Source organism: Euleptes europaea, chromosome 7 (genome assembly GCF_029931775.1).
Source record: "Euleptes europaea isolate rEulEur1 chromosome 7, rEulEur1.hap1, whole genome shotgun sequence".
NCBI lineage: Eukaryota > Metazoa > Chordata > Lepidosauria > Squamata > Sphaerodactylidae > Euleptes > Euleptes europaea.
The window spans coordinates 82,871,853-82,891,984 of NC_079318.1; the positions used below are offsets into that span (position 1 = coordinate 82,871,853).

Below are 20,132 nucleotides of genomic sequence, written 5' to 3' on the forward strand. Positions count from 1 at the left end.
GGCAGGCAATGGCAAACCAACTCTGAACACATGAAGCTTCCTTATACTGAATCAGACCCTTGGTCCATCCAAGTCAGTATTGTCTACTCTGACCAGCAGCGGCTTCTCCAGGGTCTCAGGCAGGGGTCTTTCGCATCACCTACTTGCTCAGTCCCCTTAACTGGAGATGCCGGGGACTGAACCTGGGACCTTCTGCTTGCCAAGGAGATGCTCTACCATTGAGCCACGGCCCTTACCTCTGAACCTCTCTTGCCTTGAAAACCCTACAGGGTCGCCATAAGCCAGTTGTGACTTGACGGGGGGGGGGGGGGGAAGGTACACAGTAAACTGAAAGAGATTTCCTACTGATTTATTTAGTACAGATATATTGTAATACTATGTTTTGTGAAATAGAACCCACTTCATCAGATGTGAGAAGTTTATCCTATATTGGTAGACGTTAAGTGTGTACAAATATAAAATTAGAAAATTAAACACATGGCTATAGAGAGAAATATTGAGAGGCACAGGCTTGGCAAACTGAGAAGATGAGAAGGGCATTTTTGGCAGGAATTGCTTACCGTAGCTAGAAAGAAAAAAATGCTCCTGTTTCTTTTATACAACTAGGATGGCTTCTATAGATACTAACGGCCTGCCCCGACTGCTGCACTTGCAATATTTAACAGTAGTTTGAATATTGAATTAGTTCTTTCAACTGCCAAAAGTGTTGCAGCAACACCTATTGATGAAGCAATAGCAATAGGAATCATTCTTTTTCGGTGACTAGTATGGGGGTCGCCATAAGTCTGCTGTGACTTGATGGCAAAAAAAAAAAAAAAAAAAAAGATTTACAGCAAGCCAAGTGATTTGTTTTTATGACATTTGGTTTGGATCAGGGGTGGGGGGGAGTTAATGGAATCTTTGTCTGGGGACCCATGTTGGCTGTAAGCAGCCCTGCAGCTGGACTGCTGAACTCTGACCTTGCTGGCACAGACTCTCAGGGACAATTTGCATGTTACAAAGAAGAGAAGAAGAAGACGAAGAGTTGGTTTTTATACCCCAATTCTCTCTGTCTTTAAGGAGTCTCAAACTGGTTTACAATTGCCTTCCCTTCCCCGCATAACAGGAACCTTGTGAGGTAGGTGGGGCTGAGGGAGATCTGAGTAGGGTTGCCAGCTCCAGGGTGGGTAATACCTGGAGATTTTGGGGGCGGAGCCTGAGGAGGGTGGGGTTTGGGGAGGGGAGGGACTTCAATACCATAGAGTCCAATTGCCAAAGCAGCCATTTTCTCCAGGTGAACTGATCTCTGTCGGCTAGAGATCAGTTGTAATAGCAGGAGATCTCCAGCTAGTACCTGGAGGTTGGCAACCCTAGATCTGAGAGAGCTGTGACTAGCCCAAAGTCACCCAGCAGGTTTCATGTGTAGGAATGGGGAAACCAACCAGGTTCACCAGATTAGAGTCTGCTGCTCATGTGGAGGAGCAGGGAATCAAACCCGGTTCTCCAGATTAGAGTCCACTGCTCTTAACTACTATACCACACTGGCTCTCCATGCGTTTCCTTCATAGTTACCAGCACTTTAAATCAGATGTGCTGTTTGGAACAATAGTCTCAGGCATGTGCAGGATCAGGCCCATAGAATGTGAGGAGAAGGGAACATTATGTGTAGCAATCATTACATGAAATGTTCCCCAGTGGGGCAGATGGTGATTTAAGGTATGGACAATGGTGCTGGGGAAACGCTTAAGCCTCTTCTCCCCACGCATTAATGTGAATCAGGGCCCTGTGTGCCTGGGAATTACGTTCCGAACAGCACCTGTCTCACTGACATAAGGACTTTGTAATGTGAGAAGTGTTCCTCATTTACCATCCGGTGCTTGATTTATAACACAGGTGAGCATAATTTAAACTGGACGAATTTGCATTCCAACCAAGGAATGAACCACCAATAAACTTGGGCAGCATCTCTCGTTTGCACTCTGTACAGCTTTCTTCTTCCCGTTTGAGCTGTTCTTTTCCACAGTAGCAGAGCAGTGTGATCGTATTTTTAAAAAAACCTCCCTTAGGTTGTATTCAGATGCCGTGTTAAACCAACATTCAGCTGTCATTGTGCATGAACCTGAATTGCTACCAGGGTCATATGTGGACTTTGCTTCTGCCCCCTTCCCTCCTCATGCAGAGTGCAATAAATTCTGGGCTGCTTCCACAAATGGATGGGAAAAGGAGCCGCTGCAATAGAAACAGCAGCCAGCAGCTTGGAAGTCGGCAGGAATGGGGTCTGTGTGGCCTGTACCACTTGCTGTGGATGCTGTCCCCCTTCCACTTTGCTTTGTCACGTTAGCGCACACAAGCCATGACTCAAGGACAATCACATTGGGCTCCATGTTGTCCAGCAACCCTTTCTTTCCCCCTTCACAACTGATCCATGGTGCAAAGCTGTGCCACGGCTTGGCTTGCCAGCCCTCCAGCTATAGTCAATTGTCTTTGTCTGCCACTTCCAGTGGGAGAAAAAAATGCTGCTGGCCTCTGTGTTGGTATGTCACCTCCAGGTACAACCCAGAAATGACGATGGGAGCCAGCGTGGTGTAGTGGTTAAGAGCGGTGGTTTGGAGCAATGGACTCTGATCTGGAGAACCGGGTTTGATTCCCCACTCCTCCACATGAGCGGCAGAGGCTAATCTGGTGAACTGGATTGGTTTCCCCACTCCTACATATGAAGCCAGCTGGGTGGCCTGGGGCAAGTCACAGCTCTGATAGAGCTCTCTCAGCCTCACCTCCCTCACAGGGTGTCTGTTGTGGGGAGGGGAAGGTGATTGTAAGTCAGTTTGATTCTTCCTTAAGTGGTAGAGAAAGTCGGCATATAAAAACCAACTCTTCTTCATCTGTAGGACTTGCCAGAAACTTTACGGTTTTAGCAATTCCTAGAGCTACCCACCATCGCTACTGGGTTGTACCTGGAAGTGACGTAGTGACCAATGTCACATGTCCCCACCTCACAACATGTCTGATGGTTGCCAGGGTATGCCAGGCAAGCTTAGCCATGGCTCAGCACTGAAACAGAAAAAGCTCATTGTTACGGCAAACTCAGTAGCTGGATTTTAGAATTTAAGACACCAAAACCTCGGACCACTTTTCTTGGTAAAAACAAGATTTATTTAGCAATTGCTAGCCCCAGCTTTTTACTCTTGAGAGTAATAAAAAGAAAAGCTCGGCCCCGAACAAAGGTGGGCAAGAGATTTTTTTGGGCGAAAACGCACGGTCGCTTGAGCCTCCTTTCTTCCCTGTTCCAGCCAGAATTCAGCCAGGATCGAACGCACGAACGTTCTTCCCTGTTCCAGCCAGGATTCAGCCAGGATCGAAAGCACGAACGTTCGAAGAACGTTCTTTGAACGTTCGTGCGTTCGATCCTGGCTGAATCCTGGCTGGAACAGGGAAGAAAGGAGGCTCAAGCGACCGTGCGTTTTCACCCACTGTCTGTTTCTAACTTCTAAATATATTTCTCCAGAGGCCCTCTGATTTTGGAGTTTAGTAATGCTTTCTTATTTATTTATTTTTATTGTTAAAGGCCTGTTGGTTTTCTAAAAGCCTGCTACTTCACCATTAAAGGGCTCAAAAGGAGTAGAGGAAATGCAGAGCTTGGCTCTACCATTTTGAAGGTGGACATCTATCTTCACGTACTGGCTGCAGGTGGAGCATCTGGATGGACATTCCACTCACAGCTACATTGCGTTTCCTTTGCTTGTGGCATCTTGGTGCTGTTGCTTCAAGGCCAACTCCCAGAGGCCCTGTAGAACAGAGAGGCGCAGGTCTTGTGACCATAACTGGAGGAGGAATTTAGAGTGACTGAGGCCTAGTTGTGGCCTGTTTATAGGGTTGCCAACCACCAGGTACTAGCTGGAGATCTCCTACTATTACAACTGATCTCCAGCCGATAGAGATCAGTTCACCTGGAGAAAATGGCCGCTTTGGCCATTGGATTCTATGGCATTGAAGTCCCTCCCCTCCCCAACCCCCACCCTCCTCAGGCTTCACCCCAAAAACCTCCCGCCGGTTACGAAGAGGGAACTGGCAATCCTACCTGTTTAGTTAGTTGGCTGTTGTGTTCCAATAAACACCGTTCTTATGACCACCGCTGCCTGCAGCACGGATCCTTTCCCTCCCTAAAGGCTTAACACCCCTGAGCCAGATCAAAGAAGCTTTTCTTTTGGACCGTTTCAAAGAGGAAATCCCCAGGAAGCCCATGAATCATGATTGGAAAAAGACCAGCATTGTGCAGATGCTCCCAAAATGACTAGAGCATGCTCTGTTCCCTCCAGGGAAGCAGCCTTGGTGAAAAACAAACTGCTCATCGGCAGCTTACGTATGCAGACAAAGCAGGTTAAATGGGTTAAATCTCTCAGCAGCGAGTGGCTCCCTTTTGTAGTGTGCATGCACATGGACGTTAAGATGTCCATGTACATGGACATTAAGATGTCTTGTGGTGCGCAGCCTACTATGCCACACACTGCAGTTGCTGACGTACGTTGCTAACAGGTTGTAGGACGCCTATGTATTTTTAGGGTATCATAAACATAAGGAACAAACACTTTCTGGGCTTTTTATAGCCCTGCAGGAAAAGCAGCAGCTATAGGCCTTCAGCAAGGTGTAATGAAAGCGATGTGCAGTGTTACACGCAGGTCTCTTTTGTGTGCCAGGGTACCTTTCATGGGCCCCTTTCATACCATGCTGAGACCAACGCTGAAGGAAAAATAGAAAAGGCATTGAATAAAAGTCCTGCTAGTGCAAGCTACAACGTGAATATGTATTTGCAATCAGATGAAGAAACAACCAAGTTAAGACGAATAGTGGCAAGAGAGACAGGACAAGGGAAACAGACTAGTTTATGCATGGGTACTTTCACGCATGTTCTCCCCCTGTCTGTCTCGGTTGTTCCCTAGAGTTATGCATGAGTTTTCCCTCCATAAGAGATTACCTCGCTGCCAGACCTCACAAATCTCGGACCTTCCCGTTCCTCTGTTAACTCAGTTCTTCCCTCTCCCCTGAGCTCAGCCCAGGTGAAATCTCTGTGCATAAGGCAAAGTGTGGGACATGCAAGCTTAGTTTCACTCACAGCCAATTACAAAGCAGCAGGCCCAGAGGCAGGGATTCAAATGCTTCCTGCTTCTTGGGAGCTCTTTCTGAGCAAAAGAAAGGCTTTTTAAAACCGAGGCTTGGATTTCTCTCCTTCTTTTCAGATTGGTCTGTTTTTTGTTTTTTGTTCTTAAAATGCTTTTTTATGTGGCAATTGGGTTTGTGGGGAGGGAACTTTTCTTTAACTGCAGCCAATTATGAAGCAGCATTTCAAGGGGCGGGGATTCGAGTACTTCCTGATTTGAGCTTGGAGACTGCTGCTGCATAGACTCCCAACAGGAAAGTGTGGGACCCAGCAACGACCATAATGTTCATCCCACCACAGGGAAAGGTTTGCATAGCTCAATGGGAAAATATTTATTTACAGACAGAAGGTTGCAGGTTCAGTCTCTGGCACTTCCTGTGAAAGGTTGATTCCGGTCCAGTAGCACCTTAGAGACCAGCAAGAATGTTAAGGTATACACTTTTGAGATACGTATCTGACAAGGGAACTTTGACTTCAAATGCTTATGCCCCAAAATTCTTGTTGGTCTTTAAGGAGCTACTGGACTCGAATCAAGCTGGGGAGGGGCTGTGGCTCCGTGGTAGAGCCTCTGCTGTGCATGCAGAAGGTCCCAGGTTCAATCCCTGGCATCTCCAGTTGAAAGGATCAGGTAGTAGGTGATGTGAAACACCTCTGCCTGAGATACTGGAGAGTCCCTGCCAGCCTGAATAGCCAATGCTGACTTTGATGGACCGATGGTCTGACTCAGTATAAGGTGGCTTCATGGGTCCAAACCAACATGGGTACCTTTTGAAACTATCAAAGGATCTCTGTTGGTGGGACAAATGTTTCTATGAGGACGCTGTGTAAGAACTCTAAGCCTTGTTAGATCAGATTAAGATTCATGTTGTCCAACATCCTCCTACAGATGCTGTTGGGAAAGCTGGTAGAAGCGAAGAGCCTTCCACTGCTGCTTCTACGCCCCATCTACGGCCATTCAGAACCATTCTGTCGTCACATGTGGAGGTTGTATTTAGCCTTCATGGCTCCTCTGTCAGTTGGACAAAACAGCTTTTAAAGCCCTCTAGGAGCCAAACTCAGTACTGCAGTAAAAAGCTCTGCTCACAACCTGAGTTCGATTGTGACCGAAATTGGGTTCAGGTTCAGGTTGCCGGCTCAAAGTTGACTCAGCCTTCCATCCTTACAAGGTCGGTAAAATGAGTACCCAGCTTGCAAAGGGTAAAGTTTAGATGACTGGGGAAGGCAATGGCAATCCCCGTAAACATAGTCTGCCTAGTAAACGTGGGGATGTGATGTCACTCCATGCGTCCCCCGGTGCTTGTTCAGGGGGCTACCTTTACCTTTAAGAACCAAACTGTCCCCGCCCCCGCCCCCCCAATTTCCTCTGACCCAACTTTCATTCAAGTTAGTCAGACTGGGAACTAATTTCTCAAGTACTGCAGGGGCCCAATTTGGATTGGGAGGGACTGAAACACAGGGTGGTTATTTGTCCCATGAGGGGGGTTGCCCATGCCCACCCCGGGGCACTTGGGAATAGGGTTGCCAGCCTCCAGGTAGTTATATCTAAAGAATTGATACGTATGCTGAACAAACACTAGTTAATATAAACCACAGCACCTTTGCTCAAAGTATATCAAATATTTCCTGATGTTCTAGATATCCCAAAATAATAATGATACAGCTGGAAAATAGCGAGTAGATATACAAACATAAATCGTCTTAATCCATTCAGACAACCAAGGTAAGTAATATACATAAAAATGCTAATCTTTTTCTTGTTTCTTTCAGGAATACAATGCCCGGTTGCTCCATCAGTAGCACGGTATACAATGTCCATGAAATTATAAAGTCCAGCAGGAACGAAAAAAGGTTACTTCACCAGTCAACACGGTGTACACAACAGCCATGTATGTGTTCAAAAGTCCAACAGGAACGAAAACAAAATGACATTTCTGGATTTGTGCACGTTTCGCAATAAAGTTGCTTCATCAGTTGTTCTTTATATTATTCCATGCAAATTGCTTAGAAAATTCATGAGGGTACATAGACCTCTGTAAGAAATATGGAACATTCTAACCATTCAAATCATACATTCTATATAAATTACACAATCTTAAAAATGTGTTCAGGCTTACCCTTCAATGACCAGCAGACCCCCAGGGTTCCTCTATCTCTCTGATGGCTGGCATAGACTACCAAAATCTCATAGTTTAAATTCATTAGACCCATGATACCCCAGTTGGAATTCATTACAGATAGACAATCTCTTAAAGGAAAATAAAACAGAAGCATGCTAGATCAAATTCGTTATTAAGTCCTGCAGGGGACATCATTTTAAAGAGATACACGAATCTAATTTCCTGTCTACGCAATAATTTGATAACATCCTCTCGATGATAGGGACGTGGTTTATATTGCCATAAGGCAAAAAATAATAAATCAGTGTCTGAGTGTCCTTTTTGCAGGTAATGGCTAGTGAGGGGCGCGTCCATCATCATTAAAAAACATGGACAAAGAATGGCGTAAACGACATTATTAGATAAACAATTTGTAAATTGATGCAGTTTGTCCATGTTTTTTAATGTACGTTGGCTCAACGTCTAGACAATTAAAACTTTGCATAGGCTAACATAGAGCGAGGATACGCTCAAAGACAATGGACGCGCCTCTCACTAGCCATTACCTGCAAAAAGGACACTCTGACACTGATTTATTATTTTTTGCCTTATGGCAATATAAACCACGTCCCTACCATCGAGAGGATGTTATCAAATTATTGCGTAGACAGGAAATGAGATTCGTGTATCTCTTTAAAATGATGTCCCCTGCAGGTCTTAATAACTAATTCGATCTAGCATGCTTCCGTTAAGAGATTATTTTCCTTTAAGAGATTGTCTATCTGTAATGAATTCCAACTGGGGTATCATGGGTCTAATGAATTTAAACTATGAGATTTTGGTAGTCTATGCCAGCCATCAGAGAGATAGAGGAACCCTGGGGGTCTGCTGGTCATTGAAGGGTAAGCCTGAACACATTTTTAAGATTGTGTAATTTATATAGAATGTATGATTTGAATGGTTAGAATGTTCCATATTTCTTACAGAGGTCTATGTACCCTCATGAATTTTCTAAGCAATTTGCATGGAATAATATAAAGAACAACTGATGAAGCAACTTTATTGTGAAACGTGCACAAATCCGGAAGTGTCGTTTTGTTTTCTTTCCTGTTGGACTTTTGAACACATACATGGCTGGTGTGTACACCGTGTTGACTGGTGAAGTAACCTTTTTTTGTTCCTGCTGGACTTTATAATTTCATGGACATTGTATACCGTGCTACTGGTGGAGCAACCGGGCATTGTATTCCTGAAAGAAACAAGAAAAAGATTAGCATTTTTATGTATATTACTTACCTTGGTTGTCTGAATGGATTAAGGTGATTTATGTTTGTATATCTACTCGCTATTTTTCAACTGTATCATTATTATTTTGGGATATCTAGAACATCAGCAAATATTTGATATACTTTGAGCAAAGGTGCTGTGGTTTATATTAGCCTCCAGGTAGTGGCTGGAGATCTCCTGCTATTACAACTGATCTCCTGCTGACAGAGATCAGTTCACCTGGAGAAAATGGCTGCTTTGGCAAGTGGTCTCTATGGCATTGAAGTCCCTCCCCTCCCCAAACCCTGCCCTCCTCAGACTCCACCCAAAAAACCTCCTGTCAGTGGCAAAGAGGGACCTGGCAACCCTACTTGGGAAATTAGTTTTCAGCCTGAGCTTTAGTCAGGCTGACTTGACTGACTGACATCTAGTTTGGCTCTAAGCCAGCAGATTTAATTATTGGTTTCTCCCAAAGAGATGGGGCGGGGGGATCGAGTCACAAACTGTTCTTTTTTTTTTTTTTAAGGAGGTAGAAGGGAGCTGTCTGAATGGTGTTTGTACAGAAGAGGAAAACCACACACACAGCAGCAGCTGAGAAGAGCCATCCCTGGAGATTGCAAAGATAAGGGCATAATTTTCCATGCCTGTCAGAGGGAGGAAAAGAGGAAATTAAACTCAACATCAAATAATTAAAAGAGAAGGGGGGAAATACAGGCAATTAGAATAACCAAGTTACTTTCCATTGCAGGGAGCAATTTGGTGCTAATTGGTTAGGCTGGTTGGCAGTTGAGTGTGGACAATTAGATCGTCCATCACTTTCTGTAGCATTCTAAGCAGAGTTACACCCTTCCAGCATGTGGACATCTGGGGACTTAAGAGGATATAACTATGCTTAGGACTGCAGTGTTTGTAAACCTCCAGGGAGCTCCGCCTCCAGTTGGCTGCTTCATAGGGGAGATTTGTAGAACTGATTGCCCAGGATACACATTGAAAAATATGCATAAATCAAATAAAGGTGACATCAGCTTTGAAAATAGATGTCCTATACAGCATCCAGATGTACCGCCTCCCCATAGTAGGAATCATGTTGGTCTACTGTTGCCAAACCCCAGCTAGTGGCTGGAGATCTCCTGCTATTACAATTAGGCTTGCCAGGCCCCGTAGCTCCACCGGCGGGAGCTTTCCAGGGGCCGTGGCTATGGCGCGGATGCGCACGCGCACCTGGCGTGACGCGGTTGCTCTAGTGATCTCAGCCAAATCTTATCCAAGATTGCCAGAGTGTCCGCGTCACTTTTGGGTTTACCCAAAATGACCAATGACTTTCGGGTTTACCCAAAAGTGACACATGTGTACATGTGCGCGCAGTGCTCGCCAGCCATCAGCTGGCTGGCAGGCAACCTGGTGGATCGGCGGGGTTTTACCAGCTGCCACCGGGCACTTGGCAACCTTAATTACAATTGATCTCCTGGCAGCAGAGATCAATTCCCCTGAAGAAAATGGTCGCTTTGAAAGGTGAACTCCGCCCTCCTCAGTAGGGTTGCCAACTTCCAGGTAATATCTGGAGATCTCACGCTATTACAACTGATCTCCAGCCGATAGAGATCAGATCACCTGGAGAAAATGGCCACCTTTGGCAATTGGACTCTATGGTGTTGAAGTCCCTCCCCTCCCCAACCCCCTTCCTCAGGGTCCGCAGCAAAAACCTCCCACTAGTTGCAAAGAGGGACCTGGCAACCCTACTCCTCAGCCTCCAACCCCAAAATCTCCATTTATTTCCCAACCCAACCTCCGGCTTGGGAAATACCTGGAGATTTTTTAGGCTGAGCCTGAGAGGGCCAGGGTTTGGGGAGGGGAGGGACTTCAATGCCATAGAGTCCAATTGCCAAAGCGGCCGTTTTCTCCAGGTGAACTGATCTCTATCTGCTGGAGATCAGTTGTAATAGCAAGAGATTTCCAGCTAGAACCTGGAGGTTAGCAACCCTATCCATAGATAAATTTTGTAAAAAACTTTTCTTTCTTTCTTAGGATCAATGAAAACAGAGCACATGTTTTTGAGTTCTCCAGAACTCTTAGCCCGTATGTTCAATGTACACATAAGAGGGGGAGGGGGATAGAGAAAGGCTGCAGGTTTATAGCATCTTAAAATGCAATACAGACTGTTGCAGACTTAATTGGATTAGGCAGTGCCACGAACAAAACAGATACACAGTATTAGGAATATTGAGTCATGTTCTGGTGAACCCATCTCGTAAAGGATACCGAGCAATGTTTGCTTCCCTCATTAATGTTGTGATTCAGAGTAAATTAAATAGGCTGAAGAAAGCCCTAGGTCCTCTTGTAAGCTCATGTTTTGCCAAAAGGGTAGAAGGGGGCCGTTTCCATTACGATTTTTGGTCTTGTCATCTTCGCTCCTTTATTCAAGTCACAATCTGACACTCGTTTGTCTTTAAGGAACCTTCTTGCCTGGTCTCCTGGAGGCAATTCTAAGCAGCCACAGCCACCCAGGCTATTTACAAGTATTTCCTAAATTAAGAAGTTTATTAAGAAGTTTGGCATCGCTATTCACAAAATACCTGGCGTCTCCAAGGCACAGCGCAACAGGAATGCTGCTATTTATTTAATTTCAAAGCATTTTAATCTGCTCTTCCACAGCTCGCAATATGAAAATGTATAGCCATCAAAACACCAAGATATAAAATGTAACAGAATAAGCATTTAAGCGATTAGATAGCAGCAAATAAACTCGCTCATATTATTCAGAAAGCAGCAGAACAAAATTTAAAACCGAACAGTTTCTTTAAAGCTAGTGAAGCAATAGAATGTCAGATGTATAAAATAGCAAAAAGCAGGAAAGGAAAACAGGAATCAACAAACACTGGGGGGGGAATGAATAAGAGTTTATTTGCTAGCACTTACACTTTAAATAGAACCGGCACCAGGCAAAACACTTTGGGTAGGGTTGCCAACATGCCTAGAGAAAAATGTCCCTTAAATATACGGACTGCTGAAGCTTTTTCATGGCATGGAGGAAAATCACATCACCTCGTAAATAACATCCTATTAAGCCTCTATTAGGGGAAGAGGACAATTTTTCTAAAGGCATTTGGCAACCCTAACTGTGGGGAGAGGTTGCCAAAATAGCGGCACTGCCACAAAGAAGCCCCTGTCTCTGGTTGTCAACAAGTTGATGGAAGCATATAGAATAGGGCTTGTTAGAAGAATACAGAACAGGGCCACTGTAGAAGATACCACCAGGTTCATAATCACAACCAACCAAGCAGATACTCTGATCTCAGGCTATGGAGGGCTTTAAAGCTAAGAGCCAGCAAGCTGAGTTGCATACAGAAATGAATCAGCAGCCAGACAAATTCTCTTAAAACTGGCTACGTACAGACTCTGTTCCCTGTGCCTGTCAACAAACTCCTTCTGAGATTTTTGGGACGAAGCCTGAGGAGGGTGGGGTTGGGTGGTGGAGGGACTTCAATGCCATAGAGTCCAATTGCCAAAGTGGCCATTTTCTCCAGGTGAACTGATCTCTATCTGCTGGAGATCAGTTGTAATAGCAGGAGATCTCCAGCTAGTACCTGGAGGTTGGCAGCCCTACTCCTTAATCCGGACTGATTGGTTACACTAGCGGTCAACAGCGCCTTGGTCTTTCCTGGGCTTGGTATATTGGTGGGATAGGCGGGGTGCTAGAATACCCAGCCTGTGAAAGGAATGGCGGGCAAAGATTTTTATGGGACTCAAGGCCTTCTTCAAGATAGAGAAGGAAATGCTGGAGGTTCTAATAATAATCCAAGCACAGGTCATGTCCAGATTTATGCCCGTGCACTAAAACAATTGTGCAGGGTGCAGCTGTGTAAATGAATTATTTATTGTGATACTTCTTATGTGCCACTTTCCAATAGAAGACCTGCAACAACCAGCATTTGAGCGGTAAAATTTGTACAGATTATTAATTAACATGTCAATGATCAGTAATGTTAAGTTTGATCAGTAATGATCAGTAATGTAGTGTATATTTTCAGTAATATATATTTTCAGTGACGCAAATGAGCCTTCTTCTACTGGCTCTTTGTTGATCTCGTGTTCTGAATTTTGACATAGTTTGGCTCTTCTGTTATAAAAGGCTGCCCAATTACTGTCTTGGGGCCTGATTTACACGTGATTCGGCCAAGGCATAGCCAGGGCCAGGTTACATACTGAGGCCTTCAATTATGTCAAGAGGCCCCCTTATCCTCAAAAGCAATAATTTCTTATATACAGAGGCCTGTTATGCATGGCTGTTTCCCTCATGGTCACCCCTCCGATGACTTTGGGTCTTTATTTTGATTATGCACGCCCTTTCCCAATGTCAGAGGTCACCTCGCTCTCCCCCTGCGTTTCTCCGCATTTTGCCCGCATTTTCAGAGACCTCTTTTATCTCAAATTTGAAAACACGAGCAAAATGTGGGGAAATGCAGGGGGAGAGCGAGGCGACCTCTGACGGTTGGAAACAGCATGCATAATCAAAACAAGCTGGGTTCGCTTGTCTGTGGGAATCCGCCGCTGCTACCTGTGTGAAACAGTTACATGCCAGATATCCGCTCTGCACAGGAAGCCGCCCCATTTAAAACCGCTACCATGAGAAGGCAAAGTCTCACAGGCAATGCTTTAGCCGCATTCAGCAGGACTTTCAAAATAAGCCTCACCTGACAAGAAAAAGTAGAAGCAACCAGAATCAGAATAAGGCCCGCAGAAAAACCGACCCTGAAGCTTTCTTCCAAAATGCCTGTGCTCCTCGTTCGACTCCCATAATTTAATTTCTTTAAGCAGGAAATACGAGCTAAATGTATTGCGTTTGTTCAAGGCTCATGTCCATAATTTCTCTTGTGATAGATCTTTCTCATGATAGTCTCCTCTGGGACTTCTCTACACTGCTCAGTCTGCAAGGCAGATTACCTATTAATTATGAGAGAATCTCTTGGATGACCCCTCTTATTGCTTTTCTGCACGCCTAGTCCCTGGAGATTTCAGTCTAAAGGATTAATATCACCAGCTCTGGTTGCCTAGTAAGAGGCAGACTAAATGTGGCAGTGACCTTGGGTCCATCCTGTGCCCACTGATGCAATTTTAGAAGCAGTTGTAGTTCTTTCAAAATTGCCATGAGTCCCCAACACAAATAAGAACACAAGTAGAGAGCCCTGCCTGGATCAGACCCAGCGGTCCCTCTAGCATCCTGTCTCACACAATGGCCAACCAGTTCCTCTGGAGGTCCAACAAAAGGGCATAGAGGCCAAAGCCTTCCCCTGATGTTGCCCGCTGGCATGGGCATTCAGAGGTTGACTGCCTCTGAACATGGAGGTTCCCTTTAGTCGCCATGACTATTTCCATTAACCTGTCTAATCCCCTTTTAAAGCCTCTGTGCCTGTGGCACAGCTGCCCCAGGTGCTCTCGCACCTATTCAGGTGCAGAACCCCCTCCCCCCCAGGCTAAACTGACCCTCTGGTAGGGTTGCCAATTCCAGATTGGGAAATTCCTGGAGATTTGGGTGTGGGGCCTGGGGAGCGCAGGATTTGAGGAGAGGAGGGACCTCAGTGGGATACAATGCCATAGAGTCCACCCTCCAAAGCTTTCATTTTCTCTACCTGAGCTGATCTTTGCAGTCTGGAGATCAGGTGTAATTCTGGGAGATCTCTAGGCCCCACCTGGAGGTTGAACAACCACTGTGGCACTACTGGCAAAATATCACACACATACACTTCTATGACCAAAGTGAATGTAATTCACAAGTTATCCAATAGCGGAATTACAACCAAACAGTTGTTACAAGCAATGCAAGAAACAATGCAAAAAGCTCACAGTACATAGAAGTAACTTTGTAAGTCTTCCAAGACAGGTCCACTCTTTGCAATGCAAAGTATATCACTTAAGTACAAAGTTCATAGTTGCCAATATAATGGGTATCCGGTAATTCTTCCCATTTCGCATCAGCTTCTTCAATAGTGGCAATCCTATGAAAAACGGAACCTTTGTTCCGAGCTAGGTGTATAGCCTCCTGTAGTTAGCGGATGACAAGCCTATGGTTCACTCCGTCCTGATATTAAAAGAATTATGATTCTCACGAACCCTCTAAGATCCTCTGTGACCCCTTTCCAGAGCTGATTATGATACTGCTGTATAGGCCAATAAAATGCAGTTCAAAACAAGCCATAAACTTTGAAGGTCGGACAGGATTTTGCTGCTGTTGTGGTTAGCAGAAGTTCCCACCACATTCACTTTCCTTCCACTAGGCTACAGTTCAAAGTCTGGGTGTCTTTGGAGTGTCGATCTGCGCTGACCCACACGTTAAGGAGTGCATGAGTTGAAGATTGGTAGGTTGTCGTAGTCACTACAGTGGTCTCCATCTTCCAAATCAAGGTGGAGTCTGTGGTTGTTTCCTCCCTTAAGATGTCTCCCAGACTTTTAAACCTGCACCCCTGAAACCACTGGTCCACCACAGAGGCTCATATTTTTTATCAACAAAAGCAGCCTGGAGATTTATATTTGTCCCCACAGGATGTGGGGGCTCTGCTGTGTAGTTCAGGAATGGAACTGGCCATCTGGCCATTTTCAGAGAAAAGTCTCTCAATTGCCAGAGCTTGGAAAGAGCTTTTTTCTGAGAACCGAGAGAACCATCTGGCAGTCAGAACAGATGGACCTAGACTGGCTAAGCCCACTCGCTTCATATGTTAAACTTGCAACTGGGTGCTTGGATGGTAGGAATTTCAGTTCCTCTGTAGTAGGATTGCTAGTGCCTACACAGCAGGATTGTTGGGATAGTAGATACAGTCAAGGTTGCAAAACAATACTAAATTAATGATTAGGGCTGCCAGCCTCCAGGTGGTGGCTGGAGATCACCTGGGATTACAACTGATCTCCAGGTGACAGAGATCAGTACACCTGCAGAAAAATGGCCGCTTTGGAAGGCGGACTGTATGGCATTATACCCCATTGAAGTCCCTCCCCTCCCCAAGACCCCCCTCCTCAGGCTCCACCCCCAAAATCTCCAGGTATTTCCCAACCGGGAGCTGGCAACTCTATTAATGATTACCAGTGATGAAAAATTAAGGCTTTGGAGAGCAGAGCTCTTGAGGGAAACTGGAAAGGAACACATGCAAAGCAAACATAGTATAGTGGTTAGAGTGTCAGACTAGGATCTGGAAGACCCAGGTTCGAGTCCCCATTCTGCTGGGAAACCTTGGGCTACCTCCACTCTCAGCCTAACTTACTTTACAGGATTCTTGTAAGGATAAAATGGAGGAGGGAAAACTGATTTTGTAAATTGCTTTGGGTTCCCACCGAGGAGAAAACTGGGGCCATATAAACATCTTCATAACGCAATGCAGAGTGATGAATGGCACTTTACTTCCTCCAGAAAAGGAGCTCTGGATGGCCGTCCCCTCTCCTATTTTATCTGCATGAAAACCTTGTGAGGCTGAAGGAGTTCAACTGGCTTAAGGTCACTGGCTGAGCTTCATGACTAAGTTGGGATTTGAACCCGAGTCCCCCAGCCCTACCACAAACCCACGAACTACAACACCTCCGTAAACCAGGGCATGATTATTTAGGGGTATTGGAGGGGTGGACTCTGATCTGGAGAACCAGGTTTGATTCCCCACTCCTCCACATGAGTGGCGGAGGCTAATCTGATGAACTGAAATTGTTTCCCCGCTCCTACACATGAAGCCAACTGGATAATCTCGGGCTAGTCACAGCTCTCTCAGCCCCACCTACCTCACAGGTTGTCTGTTGTGGGGAGGGGAAGGGAAGGTGATTGCAAGCCTGTTTGATTCTTCCTTAAGTAGTAGAGAAAGTGGGCAAATAAAAACCAGCTTCTTCTTCCATTCTCCACTGAAGACAGTGGGAATCAATTCCAATAAATCAAATTATAGTTCTCAGAAGGCAGGAGAAAAGAGAGAACACAGTTCAAGCAGCTCACTTTCTCATTCTGGGACAAGGTGACATTGCTGTAAACTGCTTTTTTACTGCCTCCTTTTATAAAGAGGATTGGTTGAGGAGGGGGAGGAAGGGATAGGTTTGCCAACCTCCAGGTGGGGCCTGATGGTCTTCCAGAATTAAAACTGATCTCCATATGACAGAGGTCAGTTCCCATGGAGAAAGGGGCTCTTTGGAGGGTGGAGACGCTTTAGCATTACATCTTCACTGAGGTCTCTCCCCTCCTCAAGCCTCAGTTTCCTCAGGTTCCACCCCCAAATCCCCAGGATTTTCCCAACTCAGAGTTGGCAAACCAAGATCACCATAAAGTAGAGTTGGCTGCCTCCAGGTGGTGGCTGGAGATCTCCTGGGATTACAACTGATCTCCAGGCGACAGAGACAAGTTCACCTGGAGAAAATGGTTGCTTTGGAAGGTGACACTAGGGCATTATACCCAAGTGAAGTCCCTCAGCTCTCCAAACCCTGCCCTCCTCAGGCTCCACCCCAAAAATCTCCAGGTATTTCCCAAACCAGACCTGGCAACCCTACCATAAAGACCTAGTCGAATAACTATAGAAAGATTTATGGAGCAATCCTATGACGAGTTAACTCCAGTCAAACCCAGAGATTCAATATACGTAGACTGGATCAACTGCATAGGATTGCACTGTTAGATGCATTTTTGTGTGAGCAAAAAATGTTATATCAGGAAATGTTTAGGGTTGCCAGATCCAGGTTGGGTAACTCCTGGAGATCTGGGGATGGAGCCTGGGGTACAATGGGGTACAATGCCACAGATCCACCTTCCAAAGCATCCATTTTCTCCAGGGGAATTGATGTCTGTAGTCTGGAGATGAGCTGTCATTCTGGGGGATCCCCAGGTCCCACCTGGAGGCTGGCCTCCCTAGTTATGGTCAGTCAAGGATTCTCTAACATTGCATAATAGGCATTGATATAAACATACATCTGGGTGTGTATGAGGAAGATGCCGTGGCAGGCTGGAAGCCTCTTGTGGTCTAAGGATACATCATATAGTCACCTTGCTAAAGCTAAGAAGGTGTGGGTCTGATCAGTGCCTGGGTGGGAGACCTCCTCTAGGATCGCCCACCTCCCACGTATAAGGCCTTGAGTTCTGTGATGGCAAAAAATGCATGAAACAACTAATAAGTTCTAGACCTCCAGTTCAGGTAGTTAATTCTAATCAGACCCAGAGTAGAGTCTTAGGCCTGTCTAACAATCACATCTACCACTCTGAATACTATCACGGTAATACCTGCTAAGTCTGGTAGTGGTGGGCTATGGTTATTCAGTGGCCAAAGTGGGAAATAACCCACTTTGTCACAGGTAATAACAAGAATGTCTTGAACACAGGCAAAGTATCAGAAAGAGACTCAGCCGCGGCTGGTTCTACAACAGCAGACCTTAGAGTCAGAACAGGTCTAATACCAAACAACTTTTCCTCAGGATCCAAAAACCTTGGTCATGGTGGCATCACGCGAAGCTTCCTCAGTTTCAGGGTCTGGTCCAGGTATCAGCTGTACCTTGGTGGTCAGTCTTGTTTCCTTGGTTCTCGGCTCAAAGGAGGAGAAAGTATGGTTCTCCTTGTCCCTTTTTGGCTTTTTGGAGGGATTTTCAGATGGGCTTAAAGGCATAACTGCCGACACAACCTCCTCCCCAATTTTATGAGTGGAGGAATTCCAGTAAAAAGACACTGCTTTGGAGATCTTCGAAAAGATTTCCTGCATAGCTTTCCGGAACTCATTCCGCATCAGGCAGTAAAGGACTGGGTTGAGGCAGCTGCTAGCATGGGCCAAGCATGTCGTGAGCGGAAAGATGTAGTTGTGGAGAAAGTAAAATGCTTTGTCGTAGGGCAGCAAATGGAATTTGACCAGAACCCCCCAGACAGTGACCACGTGATTAGGAAACCAACAGATAAAGAAAGAGCTCACCACCAGCCGGATGGTGGTGGTGACTTGCTTCTGCCGTTTGGAATAGCTGCTGTTGACTTGGCAGGTCTTGAGGAGTCTGAGGAGAAGAAGGTAGGAGGCGGAGATGATTCCCAGTGGTATCACAAAGGTGAACACCACCCGGTGGAGACGGTAGATACCCAAGCCATATTCGGTGGGGAACCTGAAAAGGCATACTTGAACTCCAGCAATATCGTCCACAGCCGTGAACATGACGGTGGGCACAGTGGCTCCTAACGCCAAGGCCCAGAGACCCACGGTAATCCATTTGGCCTGGTTAGGAGTCATCGTAGAACCAGCCTTCAGGGCGGACGCCAAAGTCCAGTAGCGCGTCACGCTCATGGCAGTGAGCAATGAGACGTTGGCGTAGATGCTGATGATGGTGAGGGAAGGGACCACTTTGCACATCACTTCGCCGAAGGGCCAAATGAAATCCAGGGCTGTCTCTGTAGCCCAGAAGGGAAGCATCAACGAGAACTGGAAGTCCGCCACCGCTAAGCTAAAGATGAAAATATTAATGATGGGAGTGGATCTGCCTTTCTGGGCCCCGATCAAGTACATTACGAGCCCGTTCCCCAACAGTCCCATCAGGCAGACCACGGAGTAGACAAAGGTGATGGATACCCTCAAACCAAATGACGCATCCGATGATATAAAGGCAGCTTCATCAGAACTTTTCCTCAACAACTCGTGGTGGATGGAGCTGTTGGCTCCCTCATATCCTTGAAATCCGCTCCCCATCTTTGACAAAGCCAAGGGGTCACTTGAAAGGTGCATCCACCACAGCCTTGACTACTATGCTACAGCTCAGATGGGGAACATCCTGGGAGGAGGGTTACGACCTGAGATGACGCCGGCTGTGAAGCTGTTGCACACCAACGATACTTTGAGCCGCTGCTGCCAGGCCAAGTCCTGAGGAACTGCCGATCCAGTTCCAATCAGCAAAGAACCGTTTGCTCTGGTCAAAAGAATAGAAATGTTTCTTTTGCAAAAAATCCAAGTTCAGCCTTTAAGGACCGTTTCACCCCTCCCAGTCTTGGCAGATGAAGAAGACCACCAGCTGTTGACTGGCCGGATCCGTTGGCCTTTCCCCTAGGAACTGGTGAATTCTTTGGCCGCTCCGTGTCTCCATCTGTCTACGGCAACTGTGTATGTCCTGGCCGGTGCCTGCTCCTTTCTGCCTTGGAAGGGAGGGGGGGAAGGAGGCTTCCTTGGCTGACCAAACATTCTAACCACTCCCAGTTTGAAGATCAAGGACAGCCCCCTAATTATAGTGGGGCAGGGCTGGGTTTCTTATGTGTGTGCATGTGTGTGTGGGGGTTATTTATAAAGTCCTGCTCCCTTTCTGTGTGGCTGTTTGAACTCTGTGCTGTGATTCTTATCTTTGATTGCAGCACCTAGGTTTCTCTTTCAAGCAAAGCATGAGAAGAGACAGAGAGAACTTTGAGTCTGACACTGGCCTGATTGAGCCAAGCAGAATTTGGACACAGCTGTTGCATTTGGGGAAGATGCCCTTGTTCTTAAAGAGGGTCTGCTTGTACTGCTGCCTTGAAGAAAGGTTACTTCTCAATGGTTGTTTATGCATGGTTGGTTTGTCTCACAATTCTCCTGTGATTGTCTTGGTTCTCTGCCGGGTGTGTGTGTTATGCATGACGTTCTCCTCCCTGGGGGCTCAGCTCGCTTCCGTCCCGCAACTTCTCTGGGTTTTCCAAT

The 20,132-nt window shown here is 46.0% G+C and overlaps 1 protein-coding gene across 1 annotated transcript; it reads right to left on the reverse strand.

The window, feature by feature from the left end:
• Nucleotides 1-17,912: 17,912 nt before the first annotated feature.
• RXFP4 (relaxin family peptide/INSL5 receptor 4) lies at nt 17,913-19,160 on the reverse strand. The gene has a single exon (XM_056853445.1). The coding sequence runs from the start codon at nt 19,158-19,160 to the stop codon at nt 17,913-17,915; it is 1,248 nt and encodes a 415-aa protein (XP_056709423.1).
• Nucleotides 19,161-20,132: the final 972 nt, after the last annotated feature.